The 20083-nt window shown below is 46.1% G+C and overlaps 1 protein-coding gene across 1 annotated transcript; it reads right to left on the bottom strand.

Moving 5' to 3' along the window:
* Positions 1 to 1877: 1877 nt before the first annotated feature.
* LOC140601056 (myeloid cell surface antigen CD33-like) lies at positions 1878 to 11584 on the bottom strand. Its single transcript, XM_072769567.1, has 6 exons — positions 11042 to 11584; positions 10586 to 10864; positions 10311 to 10358; positions 8911 to 9007; positions 8584 to 8665; positions 1878 to 2622 (listed from the first exon to the last, which is right to left on the bottom strand). Exons 1-6 carry the CDS (start codon positions 11514 to 11516, stop codon positions 2467 to 2469), a joined length of 1137 nt encoding a protein of 378 aa, XP_072625668.1. The 5' UTR covers positions 11517 to 11584; the 3' UTR covers positions 1878 to 2466.
* Positions 11585 to 20083: the final 8499 nt, after the last annotated feature.

Genomic DNA, 20083 nt, shown 5'->3' on the forward strand with positions numbered 1-20083 from the left:
GCCACTTCTCCTGTTCACTCTCAGCATTGTTCCTCCTGTGGATGACTTCTATCTGCCTCATCTGACTGAGCTTCTTGCTAAGGCCCTCTGCTTACTGGCCTCTTGTACTGCTTCTTTAAATAGATTGCTTCAGGGCAGCCCCGGTGGCGCAGCTGTTTACACCGCCTGCAGCCCAGGGTGTGATCCTGGAGACCCGGGATCGAGTCCCACGTTGGGCTTCCTGCATGGAGCCTGCTTCTCCCTCTGCCTGTGTCTCTGCCTCTCTCTCTCTCTCTCTCTGAATGAATAAATAAATAAATCTTAAAAAAATAGATTACTTCATCACACACACACACACACACACACACACACCCCTGAAAGTGAGGAGGCTAGTCTTCACATTTGACAAAGGAGAGAACTTAGGGTCAATTGTATTAGACAATATGCCTGGATCCCCCCTTTCTTCCTTTCTGCCTACCTGCTCCAGTGTCTGTGGGCAGGAGAAGGTATCTCAAGCCTGGTGGAGAAGGTAAGTGTTTCCTGGACACATATTTCTGGCTCCAGTTGATTTCCCTTCCTGGTAGTGATGTGCCTGCCTGATTGTCAGAAGGACTCCTCTTCCATCCAGGAGAGAAATGAGTCTACCTGGCTGCTTTTTGTTTCTCAATCAGGATTTGGGAAACAATGGGTCTGAGTGTCTCTCTTCTGTTGGATGAGGGGACTGAGATGCTCTGTCTCTGTATTGGTCCCCTAGTCTGGGGGTCCTAAACCAACTCATCTTCTTACCACATTCCATAATTCTCCTTTATTTCTTGAACCACTTACAGGGTTTCTAGGGGACAGCAGGGAACAATGGGTTGATGACAACTTGTCTCGATTGGAAGTTTCACTAACTTTCAATGTTTTCAACAGATGGTTGGCTCATGTCACCAAGCCTGACATTATTATAAGCAGAAGGCTGACGGCTGTCCCTTTTGGATGTAAGGCAGGGAGAGTTAGGTCCCAGCCATTTTTTTACACCGCACCAGAATCTCCTATTTGTTTTTAGGAGTCACTTAATGGTCTTATGGCATTATGCTTTGTCCCTGTCATGGTTTTCATGCTACTGGTGGATTTGAGGCTGTTTTTAATTTACTGATTTTTATTTTAAGTAAACTATTAGGTTTTTTAGGAGGAAGATTACAAATTCTTGGTTGCCTTCACCAACCATCTCAACCCTGACATCTATTTTTCAGTTTATTTTGAAGGATACACAGGTGCCAGATGGATGATGACCCAGTGATGGGTCTTCCTGGAGGAGGGATGTGAATGCCTGAAGATTGTCATTTAGAGAATGACATGAGGGATTGATGGTTTAGGATATGGGGATGAGGATATAGACTGGGTGAGATTGAAAACAACCTGGAATAGAGGTCAGAGAACTATAGCCAGTGGACTACCTGCTTTTGTAAATTAAATTTTGTTGGAACACAGCCACATTAACTCATTTGTCTGTGACTGCATTTGCACTGCAAACACAGAGTTGAATAGTTGCTACAGAATGTTTACAGCTTGCAAAGCCTAAAATATTTGCTATCTAACCCTCTACAAAAAAAAAAAAAAATCCTGACCCTTGACCTGGAATGTCAGATTAGAAGCTTGTAAATTAGTCTCTGGGGCTGAGGAGATGGAGAGGTTTTTTAAGTGTGGCTAACCCTGAATTTTAGGAAATTCTCTAAATGTTAATATGTGATTTTGCCTCTAATAAAACTAGTAGGAGGCAGGCAGGAATGAAAGGGAAGATTCAGGAGAGGAGAGGGATGATGCTGGAGACCAAGTCAAGGAAGGGACCCATGGAAGGATTTCCTTTTTCTGATAAATATTCACTAATATTTATCATTAAGTAATACATCTGCATCTATAGTTTTTTCCAACTTTATTGGGGTATAATTGACATGTAGCATTGTGTAAGTTTAAGTTACACAATGTAATGATTTGATACATTGCAAAATGACTACCACATGGGAGGGTTTTGAAAGTGAGACTGACACGTTTCTGATGTCCTGGGCAGAACATACCCAGCCCCTAGGTGAAATGTCACCAACACCTTTCTGTTCAAGGGGCAAGGAACCAGTATGCACCAAACTATCACAATGCAGCAAGACCTCTCTCTGTTGAGTGTTTTCCATATGCACTTCTTTTTAATCCTCATGGCAACCCTGTGAGATGGGACTTCTTACAACCATTTCGCAAAGCAGGAAACCGAGACACGGAGGGGTAAGGTGGCTTGTATGAAGTCACCCTGCTGATAAATTAGAGAGCATGGATTCCATCCCAGGCCTCTCTGATTACAAAGCCTTAGTTAGTTTCATATAGCAGGAAACTCATATTCAGGAGTTTGTAAGCCCGTTGCCTATGGGGATGTTAACTCTTCTAAAAATCGGGTTTGGATCCCCCTTCCTGGAGGATATGGACGCTTCCTCTGAGACTGATGCTCCTTGTGGTTCCTCATTGGGTCCTGATCTCTGAGTATTCTGCACAGGTGCTCTCCGTCCTCCTGTGAAAGCTGATGGAGGCATAATACAGCTCCTGCTCCATCTCCGAGGTGGAGGGTACCTCTGCAGAGCTTGTGGGGTCATCAGGGAGGTCTGACTCCTGGTAATCCTATGTGGAGAGCGAAGAAGGAGTTAGAGCAGGGTGGTGGGGTGTGGGGTAGGGTGAGGAGAAGGCATTGAGGGTCTGCGAAGTGAATTTCATTCTGACAGGACGTTGTTCATTCTTCCATTCTTTATCAAACATTCCGTATCTATAAATATAGCACTATTAATTGCTTTCAAATTTTACGGAACACTCACTCAAACTTATGTGGAAAATACTATTATTATTATTTTAAAGATTTTATTTATTCATGAGAGACAGAGAGGAGAGAGAGAGAGAGAGAGAGAGGCAGAGACACAGGCAGAGGGAGAAGCAGGCTCCAGGCAGGGAGCCTGACGTGGGACTCGATCCCAGATCTCCAGGATCAGGCCCTAGGCGGAAGGCGGCGCTAAACCGCTGAGCCACGCAGGCTGCCTGGAAAATACTATAATTTTACAGAGAGAGAAACTTATTCTCAGAGAGGTTAGGTACTCCCCAAAGCCACACATTTGCTGATCACGAACCCAACTCCAGTCTCTCTGGCACAGAACACATAGGAAGATGTTTATGAAAAGCTCACTTTTCTTCTGGGTGTGTCTTTATTCTCACACTGCTACCATATTTACAACACCTCTGTTACCAAGCAATTCTCCAACACCAGCTGGGTGGCCCATAGTTCAACTCCATTCTGACACTCTTTACCCAGAGATAATGCCAGATCCCACAGATTAAGGGCTCAGACTTGCACAGCTGCCCCACTCCCACTTCCCCTGCCAGTTGGAAGTCCAGGTTGTCACCTGCACTTCTGACCAACTGGCTATAAATTAGTGGTTGCCACGAGCCCCACCTCAAGTTCCATTAATTTGCTAGAGTGGCTCACAGAACTCAGGAAAGCAGTTTACTTACTGTTTACTAGCTTTTATAAACCGATGTGATAAAAGACACAGCACAGATGAACATTCAAATGGAAGAGATGCATAAGGGGAGATGGGGGGAGGTGGCAGGAGCTTCCACACTCTCTCCAAAGAGCACTTCAGGGATCACTAGGTGTTCACCAACTTGGAAGTTCCTCGAACTCCATACTTTGGGAGTTTAATGGAGACTTCATCATGTATGCATGATCAATTACTAATTTCATTTCCAGCCTCTCTCCCCTCTCTGGAGAATGAGGGGCAGGGAGCAGTGATGAAAATGCCAAGCTTCTAATCATGGAGTGGTCTTTCTGGTGACCAACCTCATCTTGCTGGTATAAAAGATGCTCCTATCACATAGGAAGTTCCAAGGAATTCAGAAGTATGGCTACTTCCTGCTGCAGACTAATTTCTCTAGATTTATGGCAACATTTTTCAAGAGTGTTTCCACTTCCCATCCTCCTATTTTCTCTTGAACTTACTCCAATTAAGATAACTTCCTTTACCAGGCAAGCAGATCTGCTTTTGTCAAGATCAGCTGTGACACCATTTGCTAAATTTGAGATTCATTTCTAAGAATTTATCTTACTGGATCTTACTAGCATTTGAGACAAACATGCATTCTCTTCTCCCCGAAGCTTCATCTCCCTTTGGCTACCAGGACCCACCCTCTCTTGGTCATTTCTTTTTTCTCAGTGTTTTTTCTTGTTGTCTCTACCTTGTATCCCTGGCACTCACAGGGCTCTGTCTGTAGTACCCTCCTCTTTTTTATGGCTTCATCTACCGTAGGACCTCGATGTGGATGCACCCCAAAATCTTTGCCTCCTACCTGGACACCTGTCCTGAGTTCCAGACTCTTGTCATCTACTTGTCTTCTTCACTCGGACTTGTCAGAGGCACCTTAAGCTGATAGTGACCAAAATAAAGTTTGACTCCCCCTCTCTTGCAAACATACTCCTACAGAGTTGGCAATTTCAGGAATTGCTGATTCAGTTATTTCTATTGCTCAGGGCAACCATGATGGAGTTGTCTTTGGTATCTATGAACATTTATGGACATCTGTGGATATCTCTGGCATCTACAGATTCATCTTTGGCATCTATTACAATCTATCTACCCACTAGGTAGGGGCAGTGAACTGTCTTTGCTCATCTCCCACATGTACTCTATCACTCCATTAGCAAATCCTGATTTACCACTGTTACCCTGGACTTAGTCTGTCTTATGGACTGAATTGTGCCCATGTGTTGAATTTATTTGTTCAAGTTCTAACACCTATTGTGACCATATTTGGATATGGGGCCTTTAAAGAGGTAATTAATGGGTATCTGGGTGGCTCAGTGGTTGAGCATGTGCCTTTGGCTCAGATGGTGATCCTGGGGTCCTGGGATCAAGTTCCACATCAGGCTTCCTGCAGGGAGCCTCCTCCCTCTGCCTATGTCTCTGCCTCTCTCCCTGTGTCTCTCATGAATAAGTAAATAAATTCTTTTTCAAAAAATAAAGAGATAATTAGGGATGCCTGGGTGGCTCAGCAGTTGGGTGATTGCCTTCAGCTCAGATTGTGATTCTGGGATCCGGGATCAAGTCCCACATCCAGCTCCTGTGAAGAGCCTGCTTCTCCCTCTCTCTACGTCTCTGCCTCTCTCCCTGTGTATCTCATGAATAAATAAATAAATCTTAAAAAAATAAACATATAATTAAGTTTAAACAAGGACATTAAGGTAGGGCCCAAAATGACTTATGTCCTTGTAAGAAGAACAGACACTGGAGATGTTTGTACACAAGGAAGAAGCCAAAGGAGGTCACAGAGAGAAGGCAGCCATCTGCAAGCCAAGGAGAGAGTTTTCAAAAGAAGCTAACCTTGCTGGCATCTTACCTTTGGACTTCCAGCCTTCACAATTGTTTCTGAAAATAGGTTTCTGTAGTCTAAGCCATGCATTCTATGGTATCTTATTATGGGAGCCCTAGCAAACTAATACAGTCTGCATCATCTCTTGCCTGGATTATTTGAGTGTCTTCCTTATCCGGTCTCCTCTTTTTTGCCCTAGCCTCCTATTGGCATTCTCAGCACAGCAGCCAGAGTGATCCCATTAAAATGAGCATCAGTTTGGGGTACCTGGCTGGCTCAGTCAATAGATCACACAACTCTTGCTCTCAGGGTCATTAGTTCAGGCCCCACATTAGGCGTGGAGCCTACTTAAAAAAATAGAGCATCAATTCACATCTGTGAAATAATAGAATGTGTGTATATATATATATATATATACACACACACACACACACACATTGCTGCACAGATATCCTAAAATCCTTATAATTTCCTAAGTGACAAGAGTGCTAGAAGCATCTTCTGTTCTAATGTTTGGTTTTTGACCCTGGTTCCTGACACAGAGCTCCTAAATCCCTTAGAATTTCCTGGAAGACAGCAGTATCTTTTGTTCTAATGATGTAAACCTTGGTTGGCTCCTGGATGGGGGCTGGTCACAGAAAGAACAGGCCGTGGTTAGAAGCTTGGAAATTTCAACTCCATGTCCTCATCCTCCAGGAAGGGGAGAGGAGCTGAAAATGGAGGTAATGATTTATTGTGTCTATATGGGGAGGCATGCATACAAGTCCCAACAGCATGGTGGGGGGTGCAGTTAGGGAGCTTCTGGGTTGGTGAACACATGGAGGTGCTTGGAGGGTGGCACATGGGAAAAGGGATGCATCTCTTCCATCTGGATGTTGATCTGTATCTCTCATTATATCCTTTTATAATAGAGTGGTATGCAGTAAGCAAACTGCTTTCCTGAGTTCTGTGGGCCACTGCGACAAATTAATTAAACTGAGGATGGGGGTTGTGGGAACCTCTAATCTATAGCCAGTTGGTCAGAAGCACAAGTGACAACCTAAACTTATGACTGGCATCTGAAGTAGGGTGGGGCAGCCTCGTGGGGCTGAGCCCTCCCTCACCTGTGGGATCCGATGCCAGCTCCAGGTAGATCATGCCAGAACTGAGTTGAATTGGGGAACATCCACCTGGTGTCAGAGAGAATTATTTGGCGTAGGGAAAACTACACACATATTTAGTGACCAAAAGGGTCAGAAATTGTAGTTCTATGTGGTTTTCCTTTACATTGTCACTCTTCTAAAAATACATAGGTAATTATGGTGAACTGCAGCCCCCATGCCTCTCCATCTCCATTTCCCACCCACTATTACTCACTGCCCACGCCCACACAGATCTGCTTTAGGCACACTGTCCAACTTGCTGCTTCTCCCACACATCAATCATGCCCATCCTCAGAATCCCCAAACTTTGCTTAGATAGAGCCTTAGTGATTCTCTCTGTGATCACACTGAACTCCTTCACTTCTGGCAGGTGTTTTCTCAGACTCCAGCCCCAGGACTGTCCTCCCCCATTCTTTGATCTAATTCCTCTCCAAAGCAGCACCATTTCCTGTCAATTTCTTGCATATTTTTGCTACTTATCTGTCACTGTTTTCATCCCTCCTTCTGCCTCTGCCCCCACCTCCCCGCAATAAATCTAAGTCCTTGACAGCAGGGACATTTTATATTTGTAACATATGTATTTGTTAAGAACACAGATATTACCCAAGCATCCAGAACAATCGACAAGTGGGAAATATTTGCAAAAGGAATTAATGAATGCATGGTGATCACAGATCATGTGCTCAGAAATCTCAGTGGTGTCCACCTTATAAGAGTCTTATTTATTATTACGCTTTTAAGTAGGCTCCACACCCCATGTGGAACTCGACGTGGGGCTTGAACTCACAACCCTGAGATTAAGGCCCAAGCCAAAATCAAGAGTGGAGTGCTTAACTGACTGAACCACCCAGGTGCCCCTTTAGTTGGAGTTTTAAATAAATAAATGAGGTCAGAGCTTGGAGATGAACAAGAGTAATGCAGGTTGACACAGACCCATGAGGAAGGCACAGCCCAACAATGATTCTGAGATGCAAAAATCTTCACTCTGCTGGAGGTGAGTGAGCAAGCTGGTGTTGGGGGAGTGAAACAGTAACTTTGGGTTTCCTGCCCCAAATGTCAGACCAAGTTGTTTTGGCCCCCCGGGTAGCTTTCGGCTGTGGGGAGAAGCATTGCTTTTCAGACTTTGGCATATGGGACAAGGATCTTCATGGAGGTGATGCTAGTATGCCAGGGAGGAGAGGCGGGAGAGCTCCAGCAGGATAAAGACTAAGAGGGGAGCTCAGCTCAAAGGGAGTGGTTGCATTATGCTGTACTGAGCAGAAGCTCAGACATGCTCAGTAGCATATTGATGCAAGAAGTGCAAGCCTAGTTGAGGACTGGGATTGGTCTGTGGCGGGGTCTCCAGGACATGCGCCATCAGGGAGGTGGACAACCAGCAGGAAGAATGTGTTTAGGAGTGTGTTAACCACATGTTTCTGATGCTTTGGCATCTGAGGCCTTGCTAACCCTGCTAGGACTAGCCAATCTCTAGAGATGATGAAGGATTTTCCTGCAAGAATGCCTTTCACAAAAAAAAAAAAAAAAAAAAAAAAAAAAAAGAATGCCTTTCACATGCAAATCAACTCATCTAAAGCTCACACCCCAACTTACTTCCTGGGCCACTATTCCTCTGCCTAAGCACCTCAGAGCCAAGTACCAAACAGCCAGGGACAGCCCCAACACCCTAGAGCCTGCTGAAATTATTCAAAACAGCCAATCCTAAATCTATCTACCCTGTCTCAGTGTGCCTTTCCTGTGGAAACCACAATAAAGGGCCCTACTCATGTCTCCCAATTTTAGTATGTGTGCTGCCGAAGTGAGCACCCTAACCATGTCTCCCTTTGCTTCCTCTGCCTCCTGACCCACCCTAGCACTGCCCCATGTGGTCCTGTGTGGGGTGATGTGCCTCTCCTCCCAGGAACTGTGAGCCACAGAGTGCCTTTGCGGTTGCAGTCACGTCCTGATCTGCTGGTCTCAGATACCTGAATAATAAAACCTCCATTTTCAAACAAGCAGGAAGATGATGAGCTCATTTCTGGACATAGTGAATGGAGCATGGCTGTGGGCCACCCTGGGAGATGCATGCCAGGATGCCCACATCACTCACCAAGGGAGCTGGCTCCACAACTGGGTGGATATTGTCCATGCCCACTGCTGTCCGGGATGCTGTCTTCCTGCAGGTCTTCACTCTGACGGGAGACACGGGAGACACAAGGGTCTCTGACATAGGGTCATTCTTTTGAGGCAAGTTGAGGCTGGGGTGAGCCCAGGAGCCTTCATATCAAGACTTTGTAACAAGATCCCCTTGCTCCTGGACCACTGGGACCAGGGCTGAGAACACACCTGTACTTGGCACCCTTCACCCTTGCTCCAAGACATCACAACTCCTGCAGGTCCCACTTCTTCCCGTCTCTCCCACACCTACCCAGCTCACCGAAAGAAGATAAGGCAGAGGCAGAGAGTGAGCAGCATGGTGACACCAGCTCCCCCAATGGCGCCTACAGTCACTCCTGACCTGGTCCCTGGTTTCCCTGTAGACAGAGACAATTGGACTGAACTCCAATCTTGATGTGCAGACATAAATTGCCTCCTCTGCAGCTCCACAGAGAGGGATACCCTTTCACTCCTGTCCAGGGTTCAGCCCTGAGGGTCTTCTACCCATTGTGGGACCTCAGCCTCCACCAGAAGGACATGGTCTATGTGAAACCTTCTATCCATACCATCTGGCCCCTGAACTCCTGTCTAGCAAACACCATCTCTTCTAGGATCCTGGTTCTTCCTCATACAGAGTCTCTCTGCAGCAGATCCCAGACCTGGCTGCAGTGGGACCATGAGGCTCTCAGCCCTCTTGGCATTCCAGAATGAGAGAGAGAAAGAGAGAGAGAGAGAGAGAAAGAGAGAGAGAGAGAGATGTACAGAGCTCTGTGGGATGTGGAAGTCACTCCTTCCTTCCAGGGAGGGTGTCTGAATCTCCTGGCCTCCACTGGCCCTATCACTCAGAGTCAAATGTGGTCTTTTGCACTTCCAGAGGCAGGTAGAAGCAGGGGAGTTCTCAGACCCTCAGCTCTCCTGGCCCTGCCTGGCCATGCATCCCACACCCGAGGTGAAGGATGTGTCCATGGGCATCACCTGTCAACCATTTGGCATGCACTGAAAGAGTCCTAATGGGGCTCACTATCCAGGTGAGGGCCAGATATCATTATCAATGAGATAGAACAATGGGGGTAAGGCTAAGCTCAGAGAGAAGGCAAGGTGAGGCCCGAGGATTGACAGTCAAAAAATGATCAGAGACATTTTGGGGCAGCAAAATTACTCCACACAGTAACACTAGATGGTTACATGTGATTATACATTGTCCAGTTCATGGAATGTATAATACCAAGAATGAACCCTAATGTCAAGGATGGACTGATGGTGATAAAGGACGTCCATGTAGATTTTATTGTAACAAAGCTACCCTCTGGTGGGGGATGTTTATAGTAGAGATGTAATGCACTTAAAGCAGGGCATTTGGGGAAAAATCTCTACCTTCAGCTTAGTTTTGCTATGAACCCAAAACTCCCCTCCAAGAGTACAGTCTACTGAAAATGCTCCAAGGCCTTCAGGGACCAGAGGTTGATGAAAAGCATATTCAAGATAGTGGAGAGAAAACTGCAGGTCACTTGGGCAAGACCAAAGTGCGAGGTTATGGGAGAAGAGGGCTGAGAGGGCTTCTCATGTCTAACCACAGCACACCAACACACCCTCATCCATGGAGTCTAAAGTCCCACTCTGACTTAAGTTGACAGAGACCCTGGCCAGTCAATACCCCATGGACATGAGGCTCCTTCCTACCTGTGCTGTGTTCCAGGCAGACACCATTTGTTGGGTTCTGTGTGGTACCTAGGATCAAAGAGGGGATTTCCTTCTTCAGTCTGGTGGGGTAATATCAGATACATATGGGCATCCCCCCACCCCAGAAACCACAGAAACACAGAAGGGACAGGGTTTGTGTCTTTCTAGGTCCCACACTCCACCAGACCTCTAGGACTAAAGCGCCAGGCATCTTAAGGCTGGCTTTCCCTCCCCTCATCCCTTAGGCACCCAGGTGGTCCTAGCTCTGTACTCACAGGTGACATTGAGTTGGATGGTCCTTTCCACCATTACACCAACTGCAGGGAACTGCACCTGACAGGTGAGGTTGGTGCCGTGGTCTTGGGGCCTGGGGGTGAGGGTGAGCACCGAGGAGAGGTGGGTCCTGGGGCCCAGGGAGGTAAGGGCAGCTGACATCCAGGAGAAGATGGGGGGTATGCCCTGCTCACAAGCCCAGGGCACAGAGCAGGTCAGGTTCCTGGGGTGGCCAGATTCCAGGGTCCCTGGTATGAGGATGTCAGGTGTATGGGTCAGGGCTGTGAGGAGATGGGGAGACATGGGGATCAGTAGGAGTGATCTGAGGTCTGCCCCTGAGAGAAGCCCCAGCTTGGTGCAGCCCCTGCCTGTGAGTCCCAGATGCATCTCCCAACCCACCCAGGGAGTCCTGGAGCCCTGTCCTACCCCTATGGTGTCATTTAGAGTCTTCTCCTTACCTGTCACATGCACGGAGAGCTGGTTCTGTAGGTAACTATATTTCAAATAAGGCCCTCTCTCCACCCTAAAGAAGTATGTCCCTGAGTCCCTTCTTTGTGCATCTCTGATCTCCAGGGAGCAGTTGTTGGCCTGAGGGTCCCCAAGTAGGAAGAATTGGCCCTGGGTCTCCTCTTGTACTTTTCGATCTGGGTTGTTTGTGGCCACTGGAGCACCCCAATGTACATTGGTCCCATTCCGGAACCAGTAGCCCAAAGCAGAGTAAGTCTTGATCCAGTATTCCATGGGGTAGGAGAAGTAGCAGGGCACAGAGATGCACAGGCCCTCCTGCACCGTCAGGGACTCCTGTATTTGTAGCCAGTATATCGGATCTTGAGCCAAGGATCTTGGGACTCCAGCGTCGGCAGAGGCTCCCAACTTCACCTTCCCCTGGGCCCATTCAACTGCCCACAGTATGGGCAGCAGCAGGAGCAGCATCCTAGACAAGAGGGTATGTAGGCTTCCTGTGGGTGAAGGAGAAGTGAAAGCCAGTAGGATTGGTGCTGGGAAGGACCCATGAGAAGCTGGGGAGGAGCATGAGGCCTCGTAGTTCACAGAAATGGAACTGCAGCCCCAGAGCTCACCCCCTCCCTGCACAGAATCAGCCACACTCCTGGACAAGAACAAAGGAGACCCCCCCCCCAAGGGAGAAGAGATTCTCAGTGGACCCTCACTGCCCCCATCCTGGCACTTGTTTGTGGCACCAGAGTCTGGTCCAGGTTCTCTGAGGACACATGAGGCATGGGACACAGTGAGTCTCCTCAGGTCCTCCCACCTGAGGTGATTGAGCAGTATTGTCTCTAACAGGGAGCTAGTCAATTCCTGGCTAAACCTGGAGTCACAGGCTCATCTAGATCCTCAGGTGATCAGTCCTGCAAGGTGGAGGATTCTTAGGTCTATGTGAGTGTCTGGAGCAGAAGGAAAGATGGGGTCCTGGATGAAGAGAAAGCAGGAGCCACTCGTTCATTCATTCATTCATTCATTCATCCATTCTCCAAATACCTAGTTAATATCTGTGTTGGGGCACCTGGAGATAAGACAGTTGGGCCTGACCCAGTTCATTCCATGACGTGGTCCCAACCAAGGGTACCACTTCCTTCATAGATACACTATACTTTCATTTTGTCCCTATCAGGTTCACAGCTGCAGACACCTGTGACTTTGCAATGTGTCTCCTGGTCTCCTGGATATTTTCTTATATACAAGGATAGGACCATTTTTTTACTTCTATTATGCTGATTTCTAAAGTGTCACTGGATCTCCAAAAGGAGAACTGAAAAAAAAAAAAACAAAAAAAAACAAAAAAAAACAAAAGGAGAACTGAAAAAACTACATAGTTCCATGTAAAACAAAAGGGAGAAAACATGTTTATGAGCCATTGGAATCTCTGTCTGTACAATGGAGTGTGGGCTGAAGCAATTTCTTTAGTTCCTCATCAGACAATTAACAGTTCCTGTCATGTAAAAAATAAGCTTCTCAAGGTCAAATGTGGCTCAAAACACATATTTTTGCAGAAAATATGAGTGGAGTGGTTATACAGCTGCAATTAAAACTGTAGGTTCTGCTGACATGCTTGCCCATCTCTCTCTGTGGAGTACACAGCTGGGAAATCGTTGATGCCTCTTTTTACAATATAAATATATAATAGCCTTTGCCATCATACATTCGTAAAATCTTCCAAACACAGTAATATTTAAGTAAATGTTCCTTGAAAAGTATTAACATAGAAGGGCACCATAGAGGGTGGCTCAATGGTTGAGTGCCTGACTTCAGCTCAGGTCGTGATCCCCAGGTCCTGGAACTGAGTCCTGCATCAGCTCCCTGCAGGGAGCCTGCTACTCCCTCTGCCTATGTCTCTGCCTCTCATGAATACACAAATAAAATCTTAAAAAAATTTTTAAACCAATTCTTGCAGAATTGTAGTAGTTTCTAGATGTGTTCTTTATTTCTTAATTTATTCTAACTTAGACTTAGTGAGATTCACTTGTTATCTCCTACAATTCTGTCAAGGTTGATGGATGTATCAAATTATGTAACCATAAGCAGAGTCAAGAGACTGAAGCATGCCATTCCCCAAAACGTTCTTTCCTTTTGTCATTTGGTGGCCAAATCCTCCCTCCACCCATAAACTTGCAAAAATGCTGGTCTGTTGTCCATCCCTATTGTTTTGTTATTTCCAGAATGTCACAGAAACGGAATAGTACCAAAAGTAGCCTCAAAGTCTGGCTTCATTCAGTGGACGTAAAGCATTTGAGGGTCCTCCATGTTGTTGGGTGTCTGCCAATTACTCCATCCTGTACTTGCTACTGGTACTTCACTGTTTCACTGAACTCTCATGTTGTATGTACTTACCTCTAGGAGACCATTGAGGTAGTTTCTAGGCTTGGGGTGGCTATGAATAAAGTAAGTGTCAATATTCACATACAGGTTTCTGTGGGAATGAGTTTTGATTTCCCTTGGGTAAATATCTAAGCATCCAGTTGCTTGGTCCCTCATTGGTGTATGTTTAACAGGACAAACCTGCCAAAGTGTCCTCCGCAGTGGCTGTACCATTTGGTGTTTCCACCAGCAGAGTGTAGTGAGTTCTGGTTACTCCACATTCTCTTTAGTATTTGACAGTAAGAGGATTTTTCTGTTTTGTGATTGGTTTTTCTCACCATTCTAAGAGGTGTGCACTGATATCTCACCCTGGTTTTAATCTGGGATTTCCTAAGGACTGGTGAAGTTGGTGATGTTTTCATGTGCTCATTTGCCCTCCATTTTGTTTCCTGGGTGAAGTGTGGCTGATTAAATCTTTGGCTGCTTTGTTTTTATTAAGCAAAATGTGCATAGCAAAAACCTTTACCCCTTAACCATTACAATTGTCCAGGTCAGTGGCATTGAGCGCATTCTCATTGCTCTGCAGCCATCACCACCATCCATCTCCATGACTTTTCTCATCATCCCCATCTGACATTTTATGCCTATTAAATTAGTAACCTTCCATTCCCTGCTGTCCCCTACCCATCCCCTGACCTTGACAATCATAATTCTATCTTTGGTGTCTATGAATTTGCCTACTCTAGATACTTAATGTTAAATGGAATCATCCAGGATTTGTCCTTTTGTGACTGGCTTACTGCACTTAGAATAATATCCTCAACCCATACTAGAATGTGTCAAACTTTCCTTCTTTTTATTTTTCAAATGATTTTTCCTCAGAGTTTATTTTATTTGACTTTTTTAAAGATTTCATTTATTTATTAGAGACCCACAGAGAGAGAGACAGACAGACAGGCAGAGGGAGAAGCAGGCTCCATGCAGGGAGCCCGATGTGGGACGCGATCCTGGGTCTCCAGGATCATGCCCTGGGCTGAAGGCGGCGCTAAACCGCTAAGCCACCCGGGCCCTCCAAACTTTCCTTCTTTTTAAGATGGCATAATATTCCATTGATTCAACATACCAGCTTTTGTTTATCTGTTCATCTGTTGATAGACCTTTGGGTTGCTTCCACCTTTTAGCTCTTATGAAAAATGCTGCAATGAACATGGATGTAGAAGTATCTATTCAAGTGCCTGCCTTTGATCCTTTGGGTATATGGCCAAATGTGAAATCTGAATTCTATGGTAATTAATTTGGTAATGGTATTTATAATTATGGTAGCTAACCATAATTCTATGGTTAAAATTTTTTGAAGAACCACCATACTGATTTCCATAGCAAACGCACCATTTACAATCTCAAGAGCAAACCACAGGAGTTCTACTTTCTCAGCTTCCTCACCAACACTTGTTGTTTCCTGCTTTTTGTTTCATTTTATTTTTTATGATAGTCATTACAATGAGTGTGGAGGGGTTTCTCATTGTGTGCTTGTTCTGTATTTTGCTGATACCAGATGTTGAACCTGTGTTCATGTGCTTAGTGGCCATTTGTGTACTTTTTGAGAAGTAGCTATTCAAATCCTTTGCCTATTTGAAAATAGGGTCATTTGTTTTTTGTTGTTGAGTCCCATTTTTTTGTACAATTAGGTTTTGTTTGTGCACTTAATGTTTTGCCTTAAGAGTCCTTGATATATTCTAGAAGGAATTCTTTCGTCTGATAGATGGATGTACTATTTTCCCTCTTCTGCCGCTTTTCTCTTAGCTCCATTAATAGTGGCTTTTACACAGTAACTGACTAAGGTGTGTTGGAGGTGTGTATATAGGACTTGTTTCTTTCTTTTTTTAAAATTACATATGTGACTCACACCTTGGCTGCATTATATTTCCTTTGGTCAGTGCTCTTCCAGAGGCCGACCAATCTAGGATCAAATACTGCATCTGCCATTTCCTGGCGAGGAAACTTTGTAACAACTGAGAACTTCAGTTTCTTACATGTACCAAAAAAGAATGATAAAATCATGTTTTATAAAACATTGTGAGAATTGACTGAAATAAAAAAAGAACCCAATATTTTTCTGGAGAAAAAAAAAATAGTGGCTTTTACAGAAGTCCCTGTGCCCCAAAATGTGTTACACCTGAGATGACCCACTACTGTATCAGGATGTGGGAAAACAGAGTAAAGAAGGTCTGGGGGCCAGATGGGGGCATTTAGGGGTGGAAAAAATCACTTGGGTGGTGCAGTGGACTGAATCATGACCTCCAACATACCCAGGTCTTAATCCCTGGATCCTGTAGATGTTACCTTACCAGAAAGAGAGTCTTTGCAGTTGTGAGGAAGTTAGGAATCTGGACTGTGGGGATCATCCTAGATTATCTGGATTGAATCCTAAATCTATCAGTGTCCTTCTAAAGGGGAAGCAGAGGGTGACTTCCTGTACACAGAGAGCATGAGGCAACTTGGCCACAGAGATGGAGAGGGGAGCAGTGAGATCATGGGTTAAGGAATGGTGGCAGCCCCATCACCTGCAAAAACCAGAAGGATTCTCTCCTGGAGCCTCTGGAGGGCGTGGAGCTCAACCACTCTTGCTTTCTGTGCAGTTACGCTGATTTTGGATTCTGGGGTTCAGGACAGGGCACCCAAGATGTGTCACCTTGGCATCGTGACCCTTTCAGGCTGAAGGGATTTGAGAAATGGCAAGTGGAGGAAGGACTTTGTGATCTTCCCCTCCATCTCTCTACCCAGAGGAAGGAGCACCACATGTCTGAAGATGGAGGGACAGAGACAGATTGGGCAGACAGGTCACATCAAGCCCCTCCAGTTACTACCCATGCTCAAATACTTTGAGGAACCCCTAGGAGGGGCTCCAACTTTCCACTCTTCATCAAATCTAGCAAAATAACCCCACACGTTTAATCATTTATTCGGATCTTTATTTCCTTATGATGGCTCCTGTGCCACATGACTCTCATATTAAATATATTTGTGTACTTTCCTCTGATTCACCTCCCTCTTGTTACATGGTCCCAAGGGAGATCTTAGCAGGGCTGAGGAATACAACATGTTTCCTTCAGCTTTCTGGTCTCCCAGTGAGAGATTACAATTCTTTTGTTTTAAGACCCCAAGAGTGTGAGATTTGCCACAGTGACCCCAGGAAGCTAATATAGGCAGGAAATCAGGGATGCCCCCTCCAGGGAGAGTGCAGAGAAAGACAAGGAATAACCCTTCTCCAGACCCTTGCTCTGCTCCTCTTTTGCAGCAAAGTCCTCAGGGGGTTGTCTGTGCCCCCTCTGCTATCTCTCCTCACTGACTCTCCTGAACTTGTTCCAACCACTTCCTCACCCTCTTCCTGCCCCTCCTGTCAGATCTGTCATCCTTGGGTACCCAGTGACAAACTGCCTCCAGGTGCCTCCTCTGTGTGCTCTCAGCCCCTTTTCTCCCCAACGATTATCTCCTTCCACTAGCTCTGCTAGGATTTTACAACTCCTGGACCCCTCTCTTGACTCTAGACAGTCACAGCCTGCTCCATCCCTGACATTCTCAGAATGAGCATCTCTAAAGTCCTTGACTCCACCCTGCCAGATGCTCAGGGAAGACACCGGGCATCACTCTTGCTCCTCTCCTTCCTTCTACCCGCCACATCCATTAGAAAATCCTGTTCATTTTATTTTCATAATATATCCAAAAAGAAGTCTCCACTCTCTCTGGTTTGAGTCAGCATCACTTCCTGCCTGGAATAGCCAGCAATGTCCTTCTCCATCTCTGTGTTGTTGTTGGGACCCACTCTGGCTGGTCCTGAGCAAAATAATCTTAGGGATCCTATTGAAAGGAAAGTTCAATCATATCTCTGCTCTCCTCAAAGGCTTCCAGATTCTTGCATGTTCTGCACGGCTCACATAGTCTGCACCAGGAGAACATCTGCACTCTATCTATGAGGTTTGCACTCCCACCACTGTGTCTCCACCCCCATGAGGTCACCACTTCCTCGGGGTTTCCACACCTTCCTTAGTCCGCACCACCTTGGGTCAGCACCATTGTCCCAGCATCCCCACCTTGCACTCCTGTGCAGTCAACTTCAACCTCTTGTGTTCACAGCACAGCAGAACTGCTCCCACCTCAGAGCTACGTCACTTACTATTTCCCATTTTCCATTTCTTGGGATAGTTGTCTCTCAGGCAAATACAGAACCTGGTGTGTCAACTGCTTTCAAGTTGTTACTTAAATGTCACCTCCTCATTCTCTTGGTTACAGAATATGGTCATGAGCTGCTAAGTCTGCATAGTTTATCTGCAAACTCATATTCTACTTAATGTGCTCTAATATAATTTCTTATTTATTTCTCTTGATTTCTTTTCTCCAGAATGACAGGCCTTGATGACAGACTTTTTGATGTGTTCACTGAAGCCCCCCATCATCTACAGCAAGGTGGTACATAGTAGGTGTTCAATAGTACTTGTTGAAGGAGTCTATAAATAACCGGATATTGCTTCACTCAAAACCATTTGACACACACACACACACACACACACAAACACACACACAGAGCTAGGTGGCACTTAAGACTGAGCTTGAAGATGATTAGGACTTGGAGATGCAGGATTTGAGAGGGAAGAGAACTTCAGGAGAAGGAAAGGCACATGCAGTCTCGGGTCAGGAAAACCCTTAGCCTGGCTTGTTGTGGAGACATTGCAAGATGCAGGGAGAGGTAGAGATCTGGGTGGAGGGTCCAGTGGAGAATGAACCAAGCCCGGCCTTCAAATCCAGCCTGTTTGCACCTCATTCTTGGCCCTGAGGAGGAATCATAGCTGTTCATGATGGGGAGGAAGTGGACGCTAAACGTCTTCCAAGGCTCAGTGTGTTGAGAGAGAGGGAGGCAGGAGGCACGTGGAAGAGAGGAGGCCACAGGAATAAGCAGGGTCAGGATGGGGAGGAGACCAGCATCAGGATAGGAGGGAGGATGGGTAAGATTGAGTGAGGTACTGGATCAGGCAGAAAGGTGGGAGGTCGCGGTGGAGAGCCACACCCCGGTTCTGGTCTTAGAGATGGGGGCCAGGTCAGCCATGTGAGGGAAACCCAGCAGAGAAGTGGGCTTGGGAGGAATGTGGCAGCTCAGCTCTGGCCATGCTGAGTGGAACAATCCTGGGGCCATCCTGGGGGAGGTGTTGGTGGGATGTTGGATGGTGAGCTGCCCACATCGCTCAGCTGAGGGATTAACTGGGGATGGTATTTGCCTCCTCCATGCCCCCTGCAGGCCTGGCTGTCTCCTTCCTGAGGAACCTCAGTCTGAGAGAAGAGACCAGGGTCTTTTAGTCTACCTGTGGTGGTGCAGGGTGAACTGACTCACCCGTGTTCCCAGTTAAGGGGTTGGAAGTGAGTGATTGAGGTAGGAGAGGGCAGGTCTGGTCCCACAGATCACCTTGAGCCCAGCAGGCTCATTCCATATGCACACTCAGTGGAATCATCTCCCCTGGTGGGCCTCCTGCCTGCCCTGCTTTCTGACCTGTTCAGTCCCTCCTCACTGGTTCTGGGACTCAGCCACATGTCCCCGCCCTCCCCATGCCTCCCCTTTCCTTGGGGCGCTGCTCACATGAGGATGATGAAGCAGAGGAGGAAGAGCAGGGTCTTGACAGCCACTTCCCCAATGACCACCAGAAGCACCTCTGCCACAGGCCCATATTTTTCTGTAGGGATATGGGACGAGGACAGATTCAGGTGCTTGAACACAACCCTGTGTCCTTCACTCCTAACATGGCTCTGGACATTTTTTTTCTCCAGGACTTCCTGCATCACTGGATGTGGGACTACCTGTGCCTGGGCCCTCACCCTACCCCATGCACTGTCCTTCCAGCAGTAGGCCTGGACAAATATGCATAAGTTGCACCTCATCAGAATGAATCCTTATATTTGCCTATTGATCATGTTGAGAAAGTTTGAAGGCAGCCTATGTAGGGAGAGAAAATATTTGCCAATCATAGATCTGATTAGGGCATAGTATCCAGCACAAATAAAGAACACTTACAACTCAACAACAAAAAGACAATCAATCCATTTTAAAAATGGGCAAATGTGGGCACCTGTGGGGCTCTAAATTCTGACTCTTGTTTTTGGCTAAGGTCATGATCTCTGGGTGGTGAGATCGAGGTCCATGTCAAACTCCACACTTAAGATTCTTCCTTTCCCTCTGCCCTTCCCCATTCCTGTTCTCTCTCTCTCTCAAATAAATAAATCTTTAAAAGAAAATGGGCAAAGGACTTTAAAAGTTTCTCCAGAGAAGATATACAAAGGACAAATACGTCCATGTAAGAATGAACGACATCATTAGGCATTATGTAAGTGCAAATCAGACCACACTGAGATAATCATTCATACCCACTGGTAGACTATAATTATTTTTTAATTTTTATTTATTTTTTAAAAAGATTTTATTTATTTATTCATGAGAGACACAGAGAGAAAGAGAGAGGCAGAGACACAGGCAGAGGGAGAAGCAGGCTCCATGCAGGGAGCCTGACATGGGACTCGATCCCGGGTCTTCAGGGTCATACCCTGGGCTGAAGGTGGTGCTAAACCACTGAGCCACCGGGCTTCCCAGGCTGTAATTATTTTTAAACGGATAGTAAGAGTGTTGGAAAGAATGTATAGAAATT

The sequence above is a fragment of the Canis lupus genome, chromosome 1, assembly GCF_048164855.1.
Source record: "Canis lupus baileyi chromosome 1, mCanLup2.hap1, whole genome shotgun sequence".
In the NCBI taxonomy this organism is placed as follows: domain Eukaryota; kingdom Metazoa; phylum Chordata; class Mammalia; order Carnivora; family Canidae; genus Canis; species Canis lupus.